General features: G+C 39.8%; 1 protein-coding gene across 3 annotated transcripts in view; it reads left to right on the top strand.

Moving 5' to 3' along the window:
- The first annotated feature begins 375 nt into the window (after positions 1-375).
- Positions 376-18,091, top strand: part of camk2d2 (calcium/calmodulin-dependent protein kinase (CaM kinase) II delta 2) — a 53,455-nt gene continuing 35,739 nt past the window's right edge. For all 3 annotated transcript variants that reach the window (XM_079264714.1, XM_079264712.1, XM_079264713.1), the window contains exons 1-2: positions 376-806; positions 8,269-8,363. In XM_079264714.1, coding sequence (XP_079120840.1) covers positions 745-806; positions 8,269-8,363 — 157 coding nt within the window. In that variant the 5' untranslated portion in view covers positions 376-744. The remainder of the gene's footprint in view (positions 807-8,268; positions 8,364-18,091) is intronic.

Below are 18,091 nucleotides of genomic sequence, written 5' to 3' on the forward strand. Positions count from 1 at the left end.
CAGCCCTGGTAATCATAAAGTTGTTGAAATTAGAATTAACACTGAACTGTACCAAAGTAAGATCTTGCAGAACTAAAATTGGGGTCTCTTTCGATCTGCTGAACATATTATGCTCTGAAATCCGCTTATTGCAAGACAAACACAAAAAATAATTGTCATTTAACAAACAATGAAGATATTGTAAATGCACATTGATTTGATCCATTTGGCGCATGGTTACCAATAACATTTGCAGTTTATAGCCTCATAAGGTGAGGCCACTGGTAATATCACCTTTTCACGCGCATCGTGTGTGTCTGTGTTCACTGCCGTCGGTTTGAGAGAGGATGCAGGCAAAGGGGCGGGACTGAGCGCACAGTTGGGGGGTAGGTGCGGTAGTGCGGCGTCTGATGAGCGCAGGAAGACAACATTCACAGCTCTGGACGGACACGCTCCGGTGACACCGAAATACACACAAAATGCTGCGTCCACGAGCCGTGACAAGCCGTTGGATGTGAAGAAAGGAAAAACCAGCCAGCACCGATAACGAAGCTCGAGACCGAAGCAGCTCGCGCAGGCAGCAGAAATCTTTCCAACTGATGCGCTTCAGCTTGTGCATGAGTCCTTCCGTTTGGTTTGCAGGTTCAGGACAAAACCGGGCGGTGTTGACGACCGAGTGAGGGGGAATCAAGCTCGCGTGTGTGTGTGTGCGCGTGTGTGCACATTATCCGCTTCTCCATTCACCCCTTTGGCACCAGCTTCAGGATGGCGTTAACGATCTGCACACGATTTACCGACGAATATCAGCTGTTCGAGGAGCTGGGGAAGTAAGGAAGCTTTTGTTTTTTATGCTCCCAAATCATGTGGCATCATCTCTCTGTCAAATGTCAACTTGTTATGCAATAGGCCGCTTTGCTTTAGGGACCCGGATTTTGACTCTTCAGTGTCTGTGTGTGTTTTTTGAGCGTGCATGTGCGCGCCGCTGATAGTTGAACCAGTAACCTATGATGCGGACGGGGTAAATACGCTGCGGTGGCCTTTGCAATGGCTTTATGTTGGTTTTAATCCCACTTCTGAAGCCCAGCTTACGTCTCGCTCTTACGAAAGAAGATGTCGTATGGAGCGTGTCGTCATTTTCCTCCATCCTGTGCAGAAACTGATGCTGCGTTTGGCCATTTGCTGGACCACAGCAGGGCGAAGAGCCCCCAGTGATGGAAAAAAAAAAAGCTCAACCCAGGGTAGAAGGCATCTCGATGAAGGGGGTGAGATTAGGTAACCCACCCCCTTCTCGAAACCCTCCTCCCTCATGACAGAAATACACACTCTGTAATGCGACTGCACACCACCATAGCTAAGGATGACACACTCCCCAGGCAAGCACCGATCTGTGGTCAATTATCAGACCCCGGCAGGGAATCCCTTACCCCCCCCCCCCCCCCCTTGAGAGAGGTGGATGTACCTGTGTGTGTGCGCGTGCATGCATATGTTTGGATTTGTCTGTAAAAGTGATGCTAATCCTTGCGTGTGTTATTGATGGTCATGCACTGCCTGTCCTGCAGTCTGCCCAGCACCCAGTGGTTAGTCCCAGATCTCTGCAGCTCGAGCTGATTTACAGAGAAACAGACAGATTTAGCCTCAGATGTTGCACTCCCCTGTTTCTCCTGGAAGTATCTACCTGATGGAAGCCTGCGTTTCCAGTGAGGAAGACGGAACATCCTCTTCATCTTGGCCGTCTTCCTTTCTAACCCCATACAGCCTTCCTCTTAGTTCATCTGTCATTAATAATGCATTCATGTTACTTTTAACTCACCTGATCCCTTCAGCACTGCAGCAAGTTAAGTATAAAATGAATATTTTACAAGTGCATATTTTTTTTCTCCAAAATATAAATATTTTTAAGTATTGTAGAGGATGATGATAGAAATCTTTCCAAAGTGAATGTGGAAAAAAAAAAAAAAAGCATAGCTGCGCTCAAATCCAGCTTTTAAAGGATCATACCAACCATGTTTAAATTGTTTAAACCCTTGAAACCGCCCTACTAATGTTAATGTGCTTACTTTTTTTCCCCCCTCATAAAAAAAAAGTGATGTAAATTTGATTTCTGGTTCTATATGCACATCCGTTGACAGAAAAATGATTGAAAATGAACATAGTTTCATACTGAATGCAAACTACGGGGTTACTGTAACTTCTGCATCAAATGGGAGTTGTTGCTTATGGTAGGTTTTTAATATTGTGCAGAAACTGATGGAAATTTTAGTGGTTTATCAGGCAGATTATTTATTTATGATCTTTCGTTCCTGCAAAATTACCTCTCTGCATCTCTATGAAGAAGTTTTTTCCCATCTTCAGTCATGAATTGCAATGAAATGTATGCGCTGATGGCTCAGGTTCATTATTTGCTGCATGTTCCACTCAATTTAGGATTGATTTAGGATCCATCTATGTGAAAGAACCAGGGGAGGATGAGAGAAAAATAAGAAATTCTCAAGCACAGATGGTTCATATTCAACTCTTAACCATATTTCACCTTTTGCCCTTATATACTTTTAGTTCAACTGTATATTATTTCCTGTAGGAATCTACAAGCATATGTTCATCACAGTACCATGCTGTCAGCTAAAATTCTTATGTAACATGTGATGCTATGATTTTTTCCTTTAACAAATCCTCTATAAATTAGAGGAGAGCTTTAGTGGCAAGCTGCTCACTCCAGAGGATGTTAGGTAACATGCTCATAGTACACATCACTGTGTACACAACAGCTAGCCTTTACAGAGACTCAAAGTACCTATTTCTCATCTTGAAACACAGATTACAGTAACATAATACAATATACAGTAACCACAGTAATCACATTCAGTCATACTACTTGTGATAGTATGACTGAATGTGAGTGTTGATTTCAGGTTGAGCTTTCCCAATATGATCTTTTCTGGAGTTGGATAAGTGAGGTTGAATATTATATCTGCCTGGCTGGCTGGAAAGCTGAGCAGATTTGAGGTATAGGTGGACTGCTCCATGGCTGCATTTAGAGATGAGAGATGCAGCACTCTGTACCTCTCCTTCTTCAAATATAGATGACCTAGTTTTTTGATCTTCATACACGTCCCTGACACTCCAGCGCAGCACATGGCTGAAACAATAGTCGGGCTGGTTGGCACATTTGTGCTGTAGGTGTTAATAGTGAGGAAATTTGGGTTGTAGGTGTGACGAAGGAGGGAATTTTTGCGATTAACCATGTAGCTACTGCATCTGCACTTCTGTTGATTTTTACTGTTTCTTTTTAGTATTTTACTGATAAAATCATCTATATTCTTAAACATGTGTGAGGTTTGTTTCAGTAATAAAATCTTGCTGAATATGGAGAGTTTACTTAGGTGGTAACACATATCCAAACTAGGTATGGGATGATGGTTTGATAATCTGAAGGAAAAGATATAGTTTTTATTTATTTTTTTTTTTACAGGAAGAAGGATCCTGGTTTTAGGGCACATTCACATCTGCCTTTTTGATTCAAATCCTAGTTTGTTTGCTCAGAAAGTTTACTTTGTTTGGGGAACTTGAAGAAACCTCTAGCAGGAACACACTGTTGTTTTCTCATGGTGTAGAATTGTCCATGATGTTCAGCAGCTTGTGAAGCCTGAACAATCACCTCCAGCTGGTCCAAATCAATCCACAACACAGAGTTCGCTTTTTTAATATTGATTCTTGAAATATGACAAAACTCACTGGTAACAGTTTGATGTCCTGTGTACAGATATTTAGCTATACTATGACATTCCCAGGTTAAAATACTGCAGGACTTCCTCCTTTTAGCTTTGTGCTAACTTTGTTGCATCAATCTGCTAATATAGTCTTAAAACAGTATTAGGAATCTATTTGTGTGTTGGCTATGTGATGCCCTGGTGACCTGTTTTGTATATTCTATTAAAGTATAAACAGATAACAACTACATTTTACTAAAATTAGTTGTTGCTTGTGTTGTTCTCACTCTCAGACGTATGTTGCTTTGGAGAAAACCATCTGCTAAATGTAGAATAGAAAAAATAGAATGGATGTAGCTCCTGAGCTAGCTCCTACTTGTAGCTCCCAGGCTGGCTGTAACTCCTATCCTGGAGGAAGCTCTTGGTGGTAGCTCCTGAGCTGGTGGTAGCTCTTGGCCTCGTGCTAGATCCTGTGGTAGCTCCTAGTCTGGTGGTAGCTTCTGGGCCGAGGGTATGGAATAGTACCAAAGTAAAAAGTGTCAGTCTTAGCCAAAGTTTTTATTTCTCAGCTCTTTAGCTGGTGTTAGCTATTTGTTAGCTATTTTCCTGTCATCACAGTGCTGCATTGCGTTTGGTTTTTCTAGATGTAAAATCATATTTGAAGTATCGTGGATGTTTCTCACCTGCGATTTTGACACCATTACTTTAAATAATTGTGGTCTACCTTTGAACTTGAGACCAGTATGCCTACTCCACACTAGCTTGGCTTGTAGTTTTGAGGAGTTGTTATACCTTAGGCTTCACAGCTGTCTTTGCTATCTATAAGGGCACATTCACATCAGCCTTTTTTTTTCAAGTCCAAGTCTGTCTATTCAGAAAGTCTGCTTTCTGAAATGTGAATATGGCAAACAAATTCTGATTCGCACCAAAGAGGCGGACTTGGTCCGCCTACAAATGCTGCTTCGGCACGTTTTAAGTGGAACAAATACAGGAAGCGGACTACAAAAACAAAGTCACTTTCTGCATTTGATGTAGCAATGCACAGTGGGAAAATACATAGCAATTGCGTTAAGAGTCCTCTGCCTTGTCTGTTGTTCATACTGTGATCATTGTTGCAGTGTAATTCTGCAGTATACTTGCATAAGACACAATAAAAAACCCAAAACAGCGATAGTTTTCTTCTTCACGCGGGTCTCATCCTCTCTTTAGCTAAATACTAGTGCAGCGCCACCTTTGGTGGGAATGGGGATATATTGTTGTAAAGGTGTGATGTTTGACCAAAGTGCAGCGTAAATGCAGTCTCAGTCTGAAAGGATACACCCTCCTACAACTGAGCCAAGTCCCCAATCGGACTGAGTCTAGCGGACTATCCTGATGTGACTACCCTCAGTCAAGTCAAAACAAAGCATAATGCTGCAATTACTCCAAATCAGTGTTGTGGAAAAATATACCAAAGAGTCTGGATGAGTTGGAAAAAGATTAACAAGCTTTGTTAGAAGAAGACATGTAAATAAAGAGATGAATTAAAGAAAAAAGTTTTTTGCATTTGCAACTGGAGAAGCTGCTCAGAAGACTGTATTGTGAAGGGGTTCTGATCTTAGAAGAAGATTCAATTCAATTCAATTCAATTCAACTTTATTTATATAGCGTCAAATCACGGCAATGCCATCTCAAGACGCTTTACAGACAGAGGGGAAAACATAATGAAGGCCAATTCATAACAGCCTATATAAGGAAACCAACAGATTGAGTTGAGTCCAACTCAATCTCCCATCCTGAGCAAGCACACTGGCAACAGTGGGAAGGAAAAAACTCCCTTTTAACAGGAAGGAAACCTCCGGCAGAACCCGGCTCAGGACAGGCAGCCATCTGCCTCTGCTGTGTGGGGGGAAGAGGACAGAAAGACAACAGACAACAGGAACTGCTACTCCCGGCCAGGGAGACCTGCTGAGACAGGAGACATACATGTTAATGATGCAACACTGTTATGGGGGGGTAAAAGAAAGAGATAAAGAGAAAAAGAAAGAAGCTCAGTGTATCAGGAAATGTCCCTCAGCAGTCTAAACCTATAGCAGCATAACTAAGGGATGCTAACCATCCCTAGCTATAGGACTTATCAAAAAGATAAGTCTTCAGCCTAGTCTTAAAGGTGGGGAGGGTGTCTGCTTCCCTAACACTAACTGGGAGCTTATTCCATAAGAGAGGGGCCTGATAACCAAAGGCTCTGCCTCCTGCTCGGCTCTTTGAGACTCTAGGAACCACAAGTAAGCCTCCAGTCTGCGAACGAAGTACTCTACTTGGTATATAAGGAACAATGAGGTCTTTGATATATAGTGGTGCCTGGTTGTGGAGGGCTTTATATGTATGGAGAAGGATTTTAAATTCTATTCTAGATTCAACAGGCAGCCAATGAAGAGAGGCTAAAACTGGAGAAATATGATCTCTCCTGCTGGTTCTGGTCAGGACTCTGGCTGCAGAATTCTGGATCAGCTGAAGGCTTTTCAGGGCATATTTAGGACAGCCCAGTAATAGAGAGTTACAGTAATCTAGTCTCGAAGTAACAAAAGCGTGAACCAGTTTTTCTGCATCACTCCGAGACAGAATGTCCCTAATTTTGGCTATATTACGTAAATGAAAGAAGGTTGTTTTAGTAACCTGCTTAATATGTGGGCCAAAGGACAGGTCAGGGTCAAATATTACTCCAAGGTTTCTCACTGTAGCACTGGAAGCTAAAGTAATGCCATCAGGGTTAATTACAAAACCGGAAAATTTAGCTCTGAGTTTTTCAGATCCAACGAGAATTACTTCAGTCTTATCTGAGTTTAAGAGGAGAAAATTTCTAGACATCCAAGTCTTTATGTCTATGAGACAATTTTGTAGCCTATTGGGCTGATTTGTTTCATCTGGTTTAAAGGATAAGTATAGTTGAGTATCATCTGCATAACAACAATGAAAGTTTATTCCATGCTGTCTAATAATTTTGCCTAAAGGGAGCATATATAGCGTGAAGAGTATTGGTCCAAGTACAGAACCTTGAGGAACTCCATGACTTACTGTAGTTTGGGAGGAGGACTTGTCATTTACATGAACAAACTGAAGTCTATCAGATAAATATGATTTAAACCAGCTTAACGCTGTACCTGTAATTCCAATCACCTGTTCTAGTCTTTGTAACAGAATGTTATGATCGACTGTATCAAATGCAGCACTAAGATCAAGCCAGATAAGTACGGACACAAGTCCTTTGTCTGAGGCCATAAGAAGGTCATTAGTAACTTTCACCAATGCTGTCTCAGTACTATGATGAGCTCTAAATCCTGACTGAAACTCCTCACATAAATTATTTCTGCTCAGGTGGGCATGTAGCTGAGCTGAAACTATTTTCTCCAGAATTTTGGACATAAACGGGAGGTTAGATATAGGTCTATAATTTGCTATCACCTCTGGATCCAGAGATTGCTTTTTAAGTAAAGGCTTGATTACAGCAGTTTTAAATGATTGTGGTACATATCCTGTCACTAAAGACATATTGATAAGATTTAGTAGTGATGTATTAATTAAAGGGGAAGTGAGGAAGGCGTCAGTGATGATGGTAAATCTGTGTTTTCCTTAAACACATATGATCTTGTACCAGAGACAGTCTGGCACCTTTCATCTGACAAGGTCCATCTCTAAATGTTTAGCAGGCTTGAAATTCCCCCTAGATAAACATCACATATCATAATGCTTTACAACTATGTTTTTTGTGACCCGAAGGGCACTGCAGATCCTTCATGTCAAACAGAGGGATTATAAAGATAATTACAGACAAAGTGTCCTGCTAAGAAGACACTCAGGTCTAACTGACCTCAAATCTCAGGAATGTTTTAAGACTGAGGCCTTTAAATTTTAGCAGTAAGAGTAATACATGAAGCTGACACAAGGATCAGAGGTAACATAAGAGATTAATATATAACATATGAAATGAATATAAGCAAGGTGTTACAATATAAGCAAGCAAATGAATATAAGCAAGGTGTTACAATATAAGCAAGGTGTTGGGGCGGCTGTAGCTCAGGAGGAAGAGCAGTTGTCCTTCAACTGGTAAGTTGAGGGATCGATTCCAGGCTTCCCCTGAAATGCCGAAGTGTCCTAGGGCAAGACACTGAACCCCAAACTGCCCCCCGATGTGCCTGTCGGGGTATGATTGTGTTGACTGAGTGTGTGTGTGAATGGGTGAATGTGACAAGTAGTGTAAAGCGCTTTGAGTGGTCTGTATGACTAGAAAAGCGCTATAGAAGTACAAGACCATTTACATAAAATTTTCCTTACAGCAGTCAAGTAAGAATAATATCCTGAATGTCCAAACCATGAGAATTCCACAAATGCATTTGATAAAAGATAATTAAAACTAGAGGCTCAAACTATTTCATCAGTGTCAGGTTCACAGTCATGGGGAGATTCGCAGGCCATTTAAACCAGGTGTTTCAAATAAAGCCCTGCTTTTCTGACATTTAGAAGGAAAAAAAATCATCTGACTGACCTTTATTTGACACTTCAGTAAGACCTTGTGTGTGTGTGTGTGTGTGTGTTTTTTTTCAAGGGGAGCATTCTCTGTGGTCAGGAGGTGTGTGAAGATCTCCTCTGGACAGGAATATGCTGCCAAAATCATCAACACCAAGAAGCTTTCTGCTAGAGGTAGGCAACAAAAACACAGTGCGCATGTGCAGAAAAACATTCACTGAGTGTCACTGAGTTACATGCTGATGAGCTCTGAACATTGCTGCCCCTGAAACAGACTTGAGGCTCCAAAAGAGGACATGTGCGTGTATGTGTGTGTGTGTGGGGGGGGGTGCTTGTGGACATTTATGTGACTCTTAATGTCAGTGAGAAAGCCAGATAGAGAGAAAGAGACTCATCTGGATTTTTGGTCATTAATTTTTCTCTGTGTGTTAGAAAAATTTGGGATTTAATCAAATTATATGTCATGCTGTGTTTGGTCACTTAGACTTTTTGAGTCGTGTGATTGTCCCCTCATTTTGTGTTATTCAAGTTTGTCCTTTGGTTTCTATGTAAATGTTTGTCACGCACAACCTTGTGTGGGCGTGCATGTGCTCCGTATTGATTCAGGGCTCTGGCTGGTCTTGTCGTCCCAGGGGCAGATCTCTTGCGAAGCCGACCCAGTTCTTTCACATCCGTCACTGTAATTGTAGCTGCTGGCCTGGTTGCTTAAGGCTTGGGACACAGATACAAACACACACATATTCATACACTAACACATAAGAACACACTCAAACGTGCACGCTCAAGCACAGATGTGACCCAGCCTATTTGTGAATACTAACCAATGGTGTTTTGTGCCTCCAAGGTTTCTTCTTCTCTTCAGCCAGTGTTGAGTTTTGTCGCTATTGTTTTGTTTTTTTTCTCTTGTCAAAACCAGTAACTGGCATGAGACGGCTAAAGCTACTAAAACTGTCCAGATTTACAACAGCAGAAAGATGTATATGTCATGGAAATAAACTGTTTCTGCAAGGTCCGTCAGTGAGGACAGACCTCACAGTTTGCCGACCCAATCATTAGTTACAGTTGCAAATGCACAGCACCTCAATTTGAATGAGAAAAGGTGCCTGGAAACGGTAAAAATGGGGGATTAAAGCAAGTTTGTTGAGTTACTTGAGCATTTTCCCCCTAGTTTTCAAAAAGACTTGATTTGCACAGTGAAGTTGGAAAAACCTTTGCTTATTGCATTACATTCAAATGAAATATCCCCAACTAGCTATAACACAATATAGTAGTTGTTCCCAGAGATAAAATCAATTCCCAGAGAAGATCTCTCTCGGATGTCCACTGCAGTTGTTTTATTTATGCTCCTTGATGACAACTTTTACAAAAAATGCAATCATAAACAAGTTAGCATATACTGGTACCCTCTGAAACGCTACAGGCCCTGCATTATTCTCCTCCATTGATGAAAACATGCCTTTGTACCATTTCTTTTGTTCATTTATTTAGTAAAGATTGCTTTTAATTAGCTTTTCTTGTTAAATGGAAACCATTGGAGTTTTTCTTAGGAAAATAAACCCCAAAAACTAAAATAAAAAACAAAACAAAACATTGAAACTATTAATTTAATATGCTTGGCTAACAAACTTATTATCATGAAAGAAGTCTGTCTGTTTTCTCTGCCATGGTTGTAAGTAATTCCTCTGGGTGTGTGTCTATACGTCACACAAAGTTGGTGGTACTAATTTGACAACATTGTCGTGGATTTCTTGCTTGTTGTGAATCTGCTCATTTATACTTATATTTTATGTAATCATCAGAGTATTCAGTGACTGTCCTGTAATAAACATCCATCAGAGCTTTTTCTGTTTGGAGAATCTAGGTTGATTTCTGACTAATGACCGAAGTCAGAAACTACTCACAATAGGTATCATGCAAGAGCTGATATTTTTTCCATATAAGACAACTTAAACTTATAAAATGTAGGGATGCACTGATACCGAAACCAGCATCGATATCAGCTCAACACCAAGCGTGTGTACTCGTACTTGGTATTAATAAAAGTGTACCGATACCACAACCGATACCACACTTGTCAAGCCAGCGCAGATGTGTTTGATGACATGCTTTGAACATGTTTTAAAAGAAATAAATGCATTGATTGTTAAAATGTGACATTTTTTATCACATTAAAACAGTGATCTTCAATGTTAAAATATACAATATACTAAGCCAAGAGGAGAACCGCTAGTAACATTCAGCTTTTTAGCAAGGAATCGTCCTAAGTGTTGCACGGCGTAATGGCATTCTTATGCAGCAGTATATGGTGAAAATACAATAATACTTCCAGAATGTGGGGGTTTCTTTTTCAATATAAATACAGAGCTTCCGCAACACAATCAGGCCACAATCATTAATTGAACTTAGGCGGGGGTAAGAACTGACTGAAACAAAAGGTGTCCTTGTTGAATAGGAACAATTTTTCTTCTTTTACAACCACTAACTAAAGGAAAGGCAGACTGGCTTCCCTGCATGATTGAAGTATTCATCAAAACTTGTAATGCTGCAAATGAGAAGCCAGTCTGAAGCGTTATCCCAGTAAGATATATGGCATCACACATCTTTTTTTCTTTTCCTGTATGTAACCTTCCTGGATCTGGTTCAAGGTTGTCAGACTTCTGTAGATGTGATTTTAGCTTCACAAGTTTAATATTATCCATAAAACACATATTAACTGGCTTTTATGTACACATTATGTCTTTCCTCATTATGTTTCAGGGTGATTTATTGCAAGTGAATGATGTAGGCTTAAGAAATTTCTGATATTTGATTTTTTGTTTAACTCCACCAGTATTACACTTATACTTTACAACCTCCCTCTTTTTGTTGTCAGCTCTTAGGCTTTTTCTTTCCTCTATTTTCATATCTGCTATGAACATTTTTCACCAGGAACCTGTACCCATCACCTCCTTCTTGCATATTTTCTCCATATTCTCCCCACAGTTTATTCCTGAATAGTCTTTTCTTCACAAAATTCTCTCTCTGCTTTTCTTCTTTATCGTGTCAACAGCCCTTTTGCTCTTGTTCGCTTTCTCTCTCTCCCCATATTGGCCCTCCTGCTGGCTGACTGAAATGGTGCTGACACCTCTGCAGATGGATCATTGTCTTGCCATTTTCATTGACAGATTTTCCAAAAATACCTCAAAGAATGATCTCAACCCCATTATTATGCATGTGTGTCTGCATAAATGCACACACAAAAATAAAGAAAGTCTTCAAGGGTTACATACTGGACATGCTGGCATGTCAAATATGGTCTTAGCCTCTTTCTGCGATAAGCTCTAGAATTGCAACTCTGATTCCCTTCTCTCTGGCAGGATCATGACCTCCCCCCGACTACACACCACCGCTATGCGTTTGCGAATGCATGTGCGTGCACGTGCATAAAGGTATTGAAAGGTGTTTACGGTGGGATCGGTGACTGGAATGCAGGCAGATCGCTGGGTGTTTTATGGTTATGCAGGCCTGCATGTGTGGTGGGCCTGCAGGTCCAGTCACAGTCCTGCAATCTACAATCCTGATTATACAGCATTTCATTAGGAGCAGCAGATGAGTCAGTGGATGAGAGGAGGCAGGGGGGAGGGAAACAGACAGGAGGCAGACAGACAGAGACAAATAATCAGAGAGAGAGGATGAAAGGATGATGGCAAGTCAGGACGTAGGAGTTTTTGCTTGGGCTTTCAGAATATTCCTCACAGCAGTTGAATATTTGTCCTCTGTCTTCACGCATGTGTCAGTGTCTGTCGTACTGCTCAGTCTGCTATCTCTTGTCACTTAATATTTGCCTGTGATGTGCCTTGTGCACGCATGTGTTTGTGCAACTTTGGTGCTGCTTGTGTTTCTGCCTAAAATCTTTTATCAGGGTTTTTGCAAAAGTGCCCAATAATTATTTAAAAAAAAAAAAAAAAAATTGAACAGAATACCTACCTTGTAAGAATAAATTCTTTTCTTTTTCTTATTCATCCAAAGTTTTAACACGTGGTTGAATTATCTTTAGTTCTGTCTAACCAATTTGCTGCTGACCTTTAAAGTGTCATGCCAACAGAGATATCTACTGTATTTTTACTCTGTGCATGTGGTGGTTTGCCCTTATTATTCAAGGTAAAAATCGATCTATACCATTTTTTTCTTTTAATCCGATGTTTTCTCAGGTGTCAATGTTACCCTGTTTCACTTCACTTTGAAATGAGCTGAAGGAGAAGTGGAGCAAAGGAGGGGGTATGATTATAGGAAAGGCAAAGATATGGAGATGGAGGAACAGGAGGGGAAGGAAAGGAAGGAGGGATCAGTGACACGGAGGGGGATCACATGACTCATTGGGTACTTGAAGGCTAAAAATAAAAACCGGCCGTGCTTTCACGCTGTGTGTTTCTATCTCACACACGCCCGCACACATGTGCACGTACACAGTATTGAAAATATCCCATCTTTTGAAAGGAGCCAGGCTTCTGGTTTCAGCTAATGCTCCCATGTCTTGCAAAGCAGACTGACAGTAGACATAAGGAGTCGTTTCCATGGAAAATCTACTGTATGCTCCAGTATACAGATGTCTGCATATGCATGACAACTAGAAGTTAGATTAGAGAGGTGTTGTATGAAAAATCCTACTACAATATTTCTAACCTGAGTAAAACATTTTTTTTCATACAATGAAAAGTATTAAATATCAACACCAAGTTGAGGTAAACCTTTTATGACTAAATTACACTTTCTATACTCAAAGGTCAAATTTATGGAACTAGTATTGCCAATGACTTTCAAATCGAAACAATACTTGCATTGAACAAAAACTAAAAAGTGTGCTATGTTAAGGTAAATTTAGAATCTTTTGATTTATTTGTGTTTTGTTCCTTTAAATCCTTTCCAAAGCCTGAAGCCTCACCTCATAGCCCTTCTTAGTGGGCAGAGTTTGATATTCATTCATTTTACGAACTGCTTAGTCTGATTAAGGGTAGCGGGGAAGCTGGAGCGTATCCCAGCAATCATTGGGTGAGAGGCAAGGTACACCCTGGACAGGTTGCCAGTCCATCACAGCAGAGTTTGATATTACCATTCAAATCACCAAAAGCAACCCAATCATCTCGGTGGCAAATGAGCCATCTTCATTCTCTGATTCAGATTAGTTGATGTGGCTTAAATCTCTATATCTGGAAACTGGAAACCTACATGTTGAAGTGCTTTAAGATGTTAGATTATTTACCTGTAAACTATATAAATGACGTTAAACTACAGTGAAGTCTGGATAAGCAAAGCAAGTTATCCTGGCCTGTTTTTAAGCTACAAAATGGCTAAGTTCACATTGCAGACAAAAATAGACAAAATCAGACATTTCTGTTCATATGCAACCCAGATTAATTCAAATCCGACACAGACCACATTTGTATATGATACTAATTTGGATAAATATGTGATATTTCTTCAAACTGACTTCAGTTTGAATGGTTGCATTTTATGCAACTTTTACGTTGCTGAAGACCAAGAGACGTCACAACTTTGTGCCAGAGGATGTGGGCTCTCTAAACACAGCATCATGTTTGTGATGTCGCATCTTCTTCTGCTCACGTGCATCACTTCACAGTCATAACCTGTTCAAAGTGGAATCTGATGGCATTATAATGTGAACAACTTCACACAAAACATCAGATTAAAAAAAATCAGAACTGAGCATTTAGTCCTCTGTGTAAAAGCCTCATAAGGTCCACAGCTTCTCTAGCAATATTTTCCAGTTTGAGTCCATTCTCCATACATCCTCAGTATATATCTGGTTCCACAGATAAAGGATATTCTGTTTATGCTCTATGATCTGAATTATCCAGGCTGACTGAGCTGCATGCAGAAGCAACTTTCTTACACAATTTATTTTCTTAAGAGAAAATAAAAATCCTTGTAGCAGTGCAGACCTGCACAGCTAGCCTTAGTAGGAAATCATGTTGGCTGTCAGGAAAAATTCTTTTTTTTCTCCATCAGGATCAGGCTTTGGTCCTTGTACAGATCATTGGGACCAACTAGGCAACTGATTATCCCAGGAAAGTTCCCAAAGATGTTACACAAATGAATACACCCACAAAACAGTCATTGCAGCATTTGCTACTGATTAAAATCAAAGATATGGAGACCTTTAAGAAGTACTTCAGAGAGGTCCGTTTACATGACAACGGCCTATGCTGTTACATTTTTGGACATTGAGCTAAAAAAGTTTCTATAAACTTTACTGTTTATGCAAGCTGTTATGAAAGCCCTTATATTTTAAAATTTCAAGATTTGAAAAGGTTGTTCAGCATGTAAGGAACCCACGGCAGGACAAACAAGCTTAATAGACTGCAGATAAGGGCATTCTTAATTACACAGTATGTGCCTCCTACCTCTCTACACATTTTATGTCAGCCTCTATTTTGTCCTCCTTGTCTGGCATTATGTTGTTTTCAGAACAGAGCTGCTATCTGTGTATTTTAAACATTGAATCGCTAATGTGATCGCTTTCTGCAAGTGTGTACAATGCATGGTGTTGCAGTCTTATCTTTGAGAGCTGCTTAGTGTGATTGAAAAGATCCTGATATGCTTTCAGTCAAGGCTTGATGCATTGCCCATGAAGAGAGCAATTTGTTTGTTCAAAAAGAAATTTGTTTATTATGATTTTATTGTGTGTTTCAGTCCTTTTAATATTATAGTATAATGCCTCACAGGTGAGTCATTAAAGTAAAATGAACCTAAAAACACCTGACACTGCCTTGCTATTCATGTAGATGGAGATTTGCACATGAAGCTGCTTCCACAAGGCTGCAGACACATTCAGCTTTTAAAACAGGGGTGTCCAGTTCCGGTCCTAGAGGGCCATGATCGTGCAGGTTTTCCATTTATCTCTCTTCCAACATACCTGACTCAAACTAATCAGTCACTGTACAGAACTTCATTTGCTGTTCAATCAATTTAATGGAAGCCAAGTGTGTTGGAACAGGGAAACATGGAAAACCTGCAGGATTATGGCCTTCCAAGACCAAAGCTGGGCACCCATGTTTTAAAATATCAGCCATAAAGATCACACTTAGCTGTGCACGTTTTTCTTTTCTAGATTCTGGACTGTTGTTGCACTAATAGAAGTAAATCATTTACTGATTATACTTCTATATAGAGATGCACCGAGACTGATAGCAGTATCAGTATCGGCTCAATACCAAGCATGTGTATTTGTACTTGGTTTTAATAAAAGTGTACTGATACCACAACCGATACCCAATACTACACTAGTCAAACTAGCACAGATGTGTTTGATGACAAGCTTTGGACATGTTTTAAAAGAAATAAATGCCTTGAATGTTAAAATGTGACATTTTTTGTTACACTAAAAGCTAGATCTTTGTTTCAAAACCACACATTTATAGTTGTATTTAGGTAAATGTGCCAAATCAAACAAAAACTTGTTTAAATAGTTAGATCTGTAATATTATTTTATGTGTATTGGTGAGGTAACAGGAGAAAAGATGGGTAATTTATTGCAACCTAATGAAATCTTACACAGTTATAACAGCAATAATAACCATAGTCACAATAATGTTCACATAAACAGATTTGGTATCGGCAGATATTCAGATTTCAGACATCGGTATCGGATCGGAACTCCCAAAAAGTGCATCGGTGCATCCCTACTTATATATGTGAAGCTACAATCGCTGTGGAAAGTAGTGTAGCTTCAACAGTCACCTCTTATCACATTTAAACTATTGCTTTATCCAACTGGGAGTAAAAAGCTAAATCTGAGTGGAAACTTCAGACATACATTCCAGATGATTATTGGAAGCAGCGTCTGATGGTGGGTTTTGTCTAAGGTTTTTCCTTCCTGTTTTTTCTTTTTTCCAGTTGCTTGGAGCATGCTCAGGATTGGGGATTGGATCAAAGCTTAGATTTAATGCAATCTTTTGGTTTTCCTTAACGTGGCCGTTTATCCTGAATTGGCTCGAATTGATGTGATTTGAAAGTTACCTGAGATGACGTTGTTGTGAAGTGGCTCAATACAAATAAAGCTGAATTTAACTGAATTGGAAGTTGTTGGAGCTAAATGATGAACGAGTTTAGCTTTGGTATGCACAGACATATAGTATATGGGACTCATTTAAGCATGGTTTATGTATTTGAAGGTTTTTCTGCATGCAGTCTTTTTACTCACTTATGGAATCCACAAGACTTAGATCTTTTTGCCAGTTCTTTTGGTAATCTTCAAGACTATGTTGTCTGTTCTGTTTACACAGGGTAACATTTTATTAGAATGGGAAGGATGGTAGGAAGATGTTTAAAATGTAAAACAAAACAAAACAACAACAAGAAAGCACTGACTTGCAAATGCCATAAATTGATATCTTAATTTCAATATAACATAAAAAACATTACATGAGACATTTGAATAAGCAGGTACAGAAAACAGATGAATGGATGGATGGTAGTATATTGTCTTGAAAAATGTTGGGACAGGGCTTTGTTCACCAATATATTGCTTTTCCTTTTCTTTTAAGTACAGTTAGAGATCAGCTGCTGGATCTTTGGGAAAGGAATTTTGTTCCATTCCTGTCTGATGGGATTCCAGCTCCTCAGCAGCTCAAAGAATCTTTGTCATATTTAGCTATTTATGATGTCCAAGTTGTTTTCATTTGGTCGAGGATTGAGACTGCAGAGAGGCTAATCCAGCACTTTGACTCTTCCATCACTAAGTCATGTTGTAATAGATGTAATATGAAGAAATAGGCATGCATTCCCTGAAAAAGGTCTGGATAGGAGCAAGTGTTGCATTAAAACCTGTATATGCTTCCAGCTTTGACGGTGCCTTTCCAGATGTGCAACTGCCCAGCTCCAGATATTAGATATGAAGACACACAGAACTGCATTCAATAAAGTTATTAAAAAATAATGGATTCAATTTATATGGAACTTTTCAAGGAACTCAAACCTCAACAAATCCCATGTATGCTTGACGTAGAAGATGGATACATAGACGGACGGACAGTTTTGTCGCTCTCTTGCATCGGTTATTCATTTGGATAGTTTTCAAGGGCCTTAGCTGTCTTCAATTGGACCCAGAAAATGGAGCAGAGTTGAGTTATACAGCTGACATGCAACACCTAGAAGGAGCGTTCCAGAGAAGAAGAAAAAGAACAGGAAGAAGTGATGCAGAAACCACCAAATAAAAAAGCAGTGCAAGTTGAGGATTGTTGCCTTTCCGTTGTACTTTAGTTTTACAAAATGTCCAAACTAGAAGCTGTTTTAAAGCTTAATTGTTTTGTACTTGGATGATTATCTGATTTTGGGGGATTTGGTTGTTCTCAGTGCGTCTCACCTGCAGCACACAACTAGCTCAGTGCTGTGGTCATAATCTTAATAAAGAATGACTTGCATAGAAGGGTGTTGATGGATTTCAGTTTTGATGGTTACAGATGTTACTTTGCCTGTATTTCCTTACTTTTTGGTTTTAGGATGTCCTCAGACCACCCTTCTCTGATTAAGCCCCTTTAATTAGTAGTCTAATGTATGTGTCTGTATTAGACTGCGTACGATAACGGCAGACATTTCCGTAAGTTATGAACCTCCGAGACACAGTTTTATCTCTGACACCAGCCATCTTTTGTTTCTTCTCAGAGGGCAGAGCAGGGTAGTTATCAGTGTCATAACTCTCCCTCTATTAGGAACCGGCCGAGGGTGACGGTGTCTCAGTGCCTCTGATGGTTTTATTAGGCCCCCTGTGTTCTGCAAGGTGTAAACTGGAACCGTATGGAGGAATGAATGGCAACCAACCACAGAGGATGTTACCTTTACCTTGCCACATCTTTTTAGTTAAAAGTCTTAATAATGTTGCAGCATAGCAATTACCACACCTTGTA

The sequence above is a fragment of the Telmatherina bonti genome (genome assembly GCF_933228915.1).
Source record: "Telmatherina bonti genome assembly, chromosome: 3".
NCBI lineage: Eukaryota > Metazoa > Chordata > Actinopteri > Atheriniformes > Telmatherinidae > Telmatherina > Telmatherina bonti.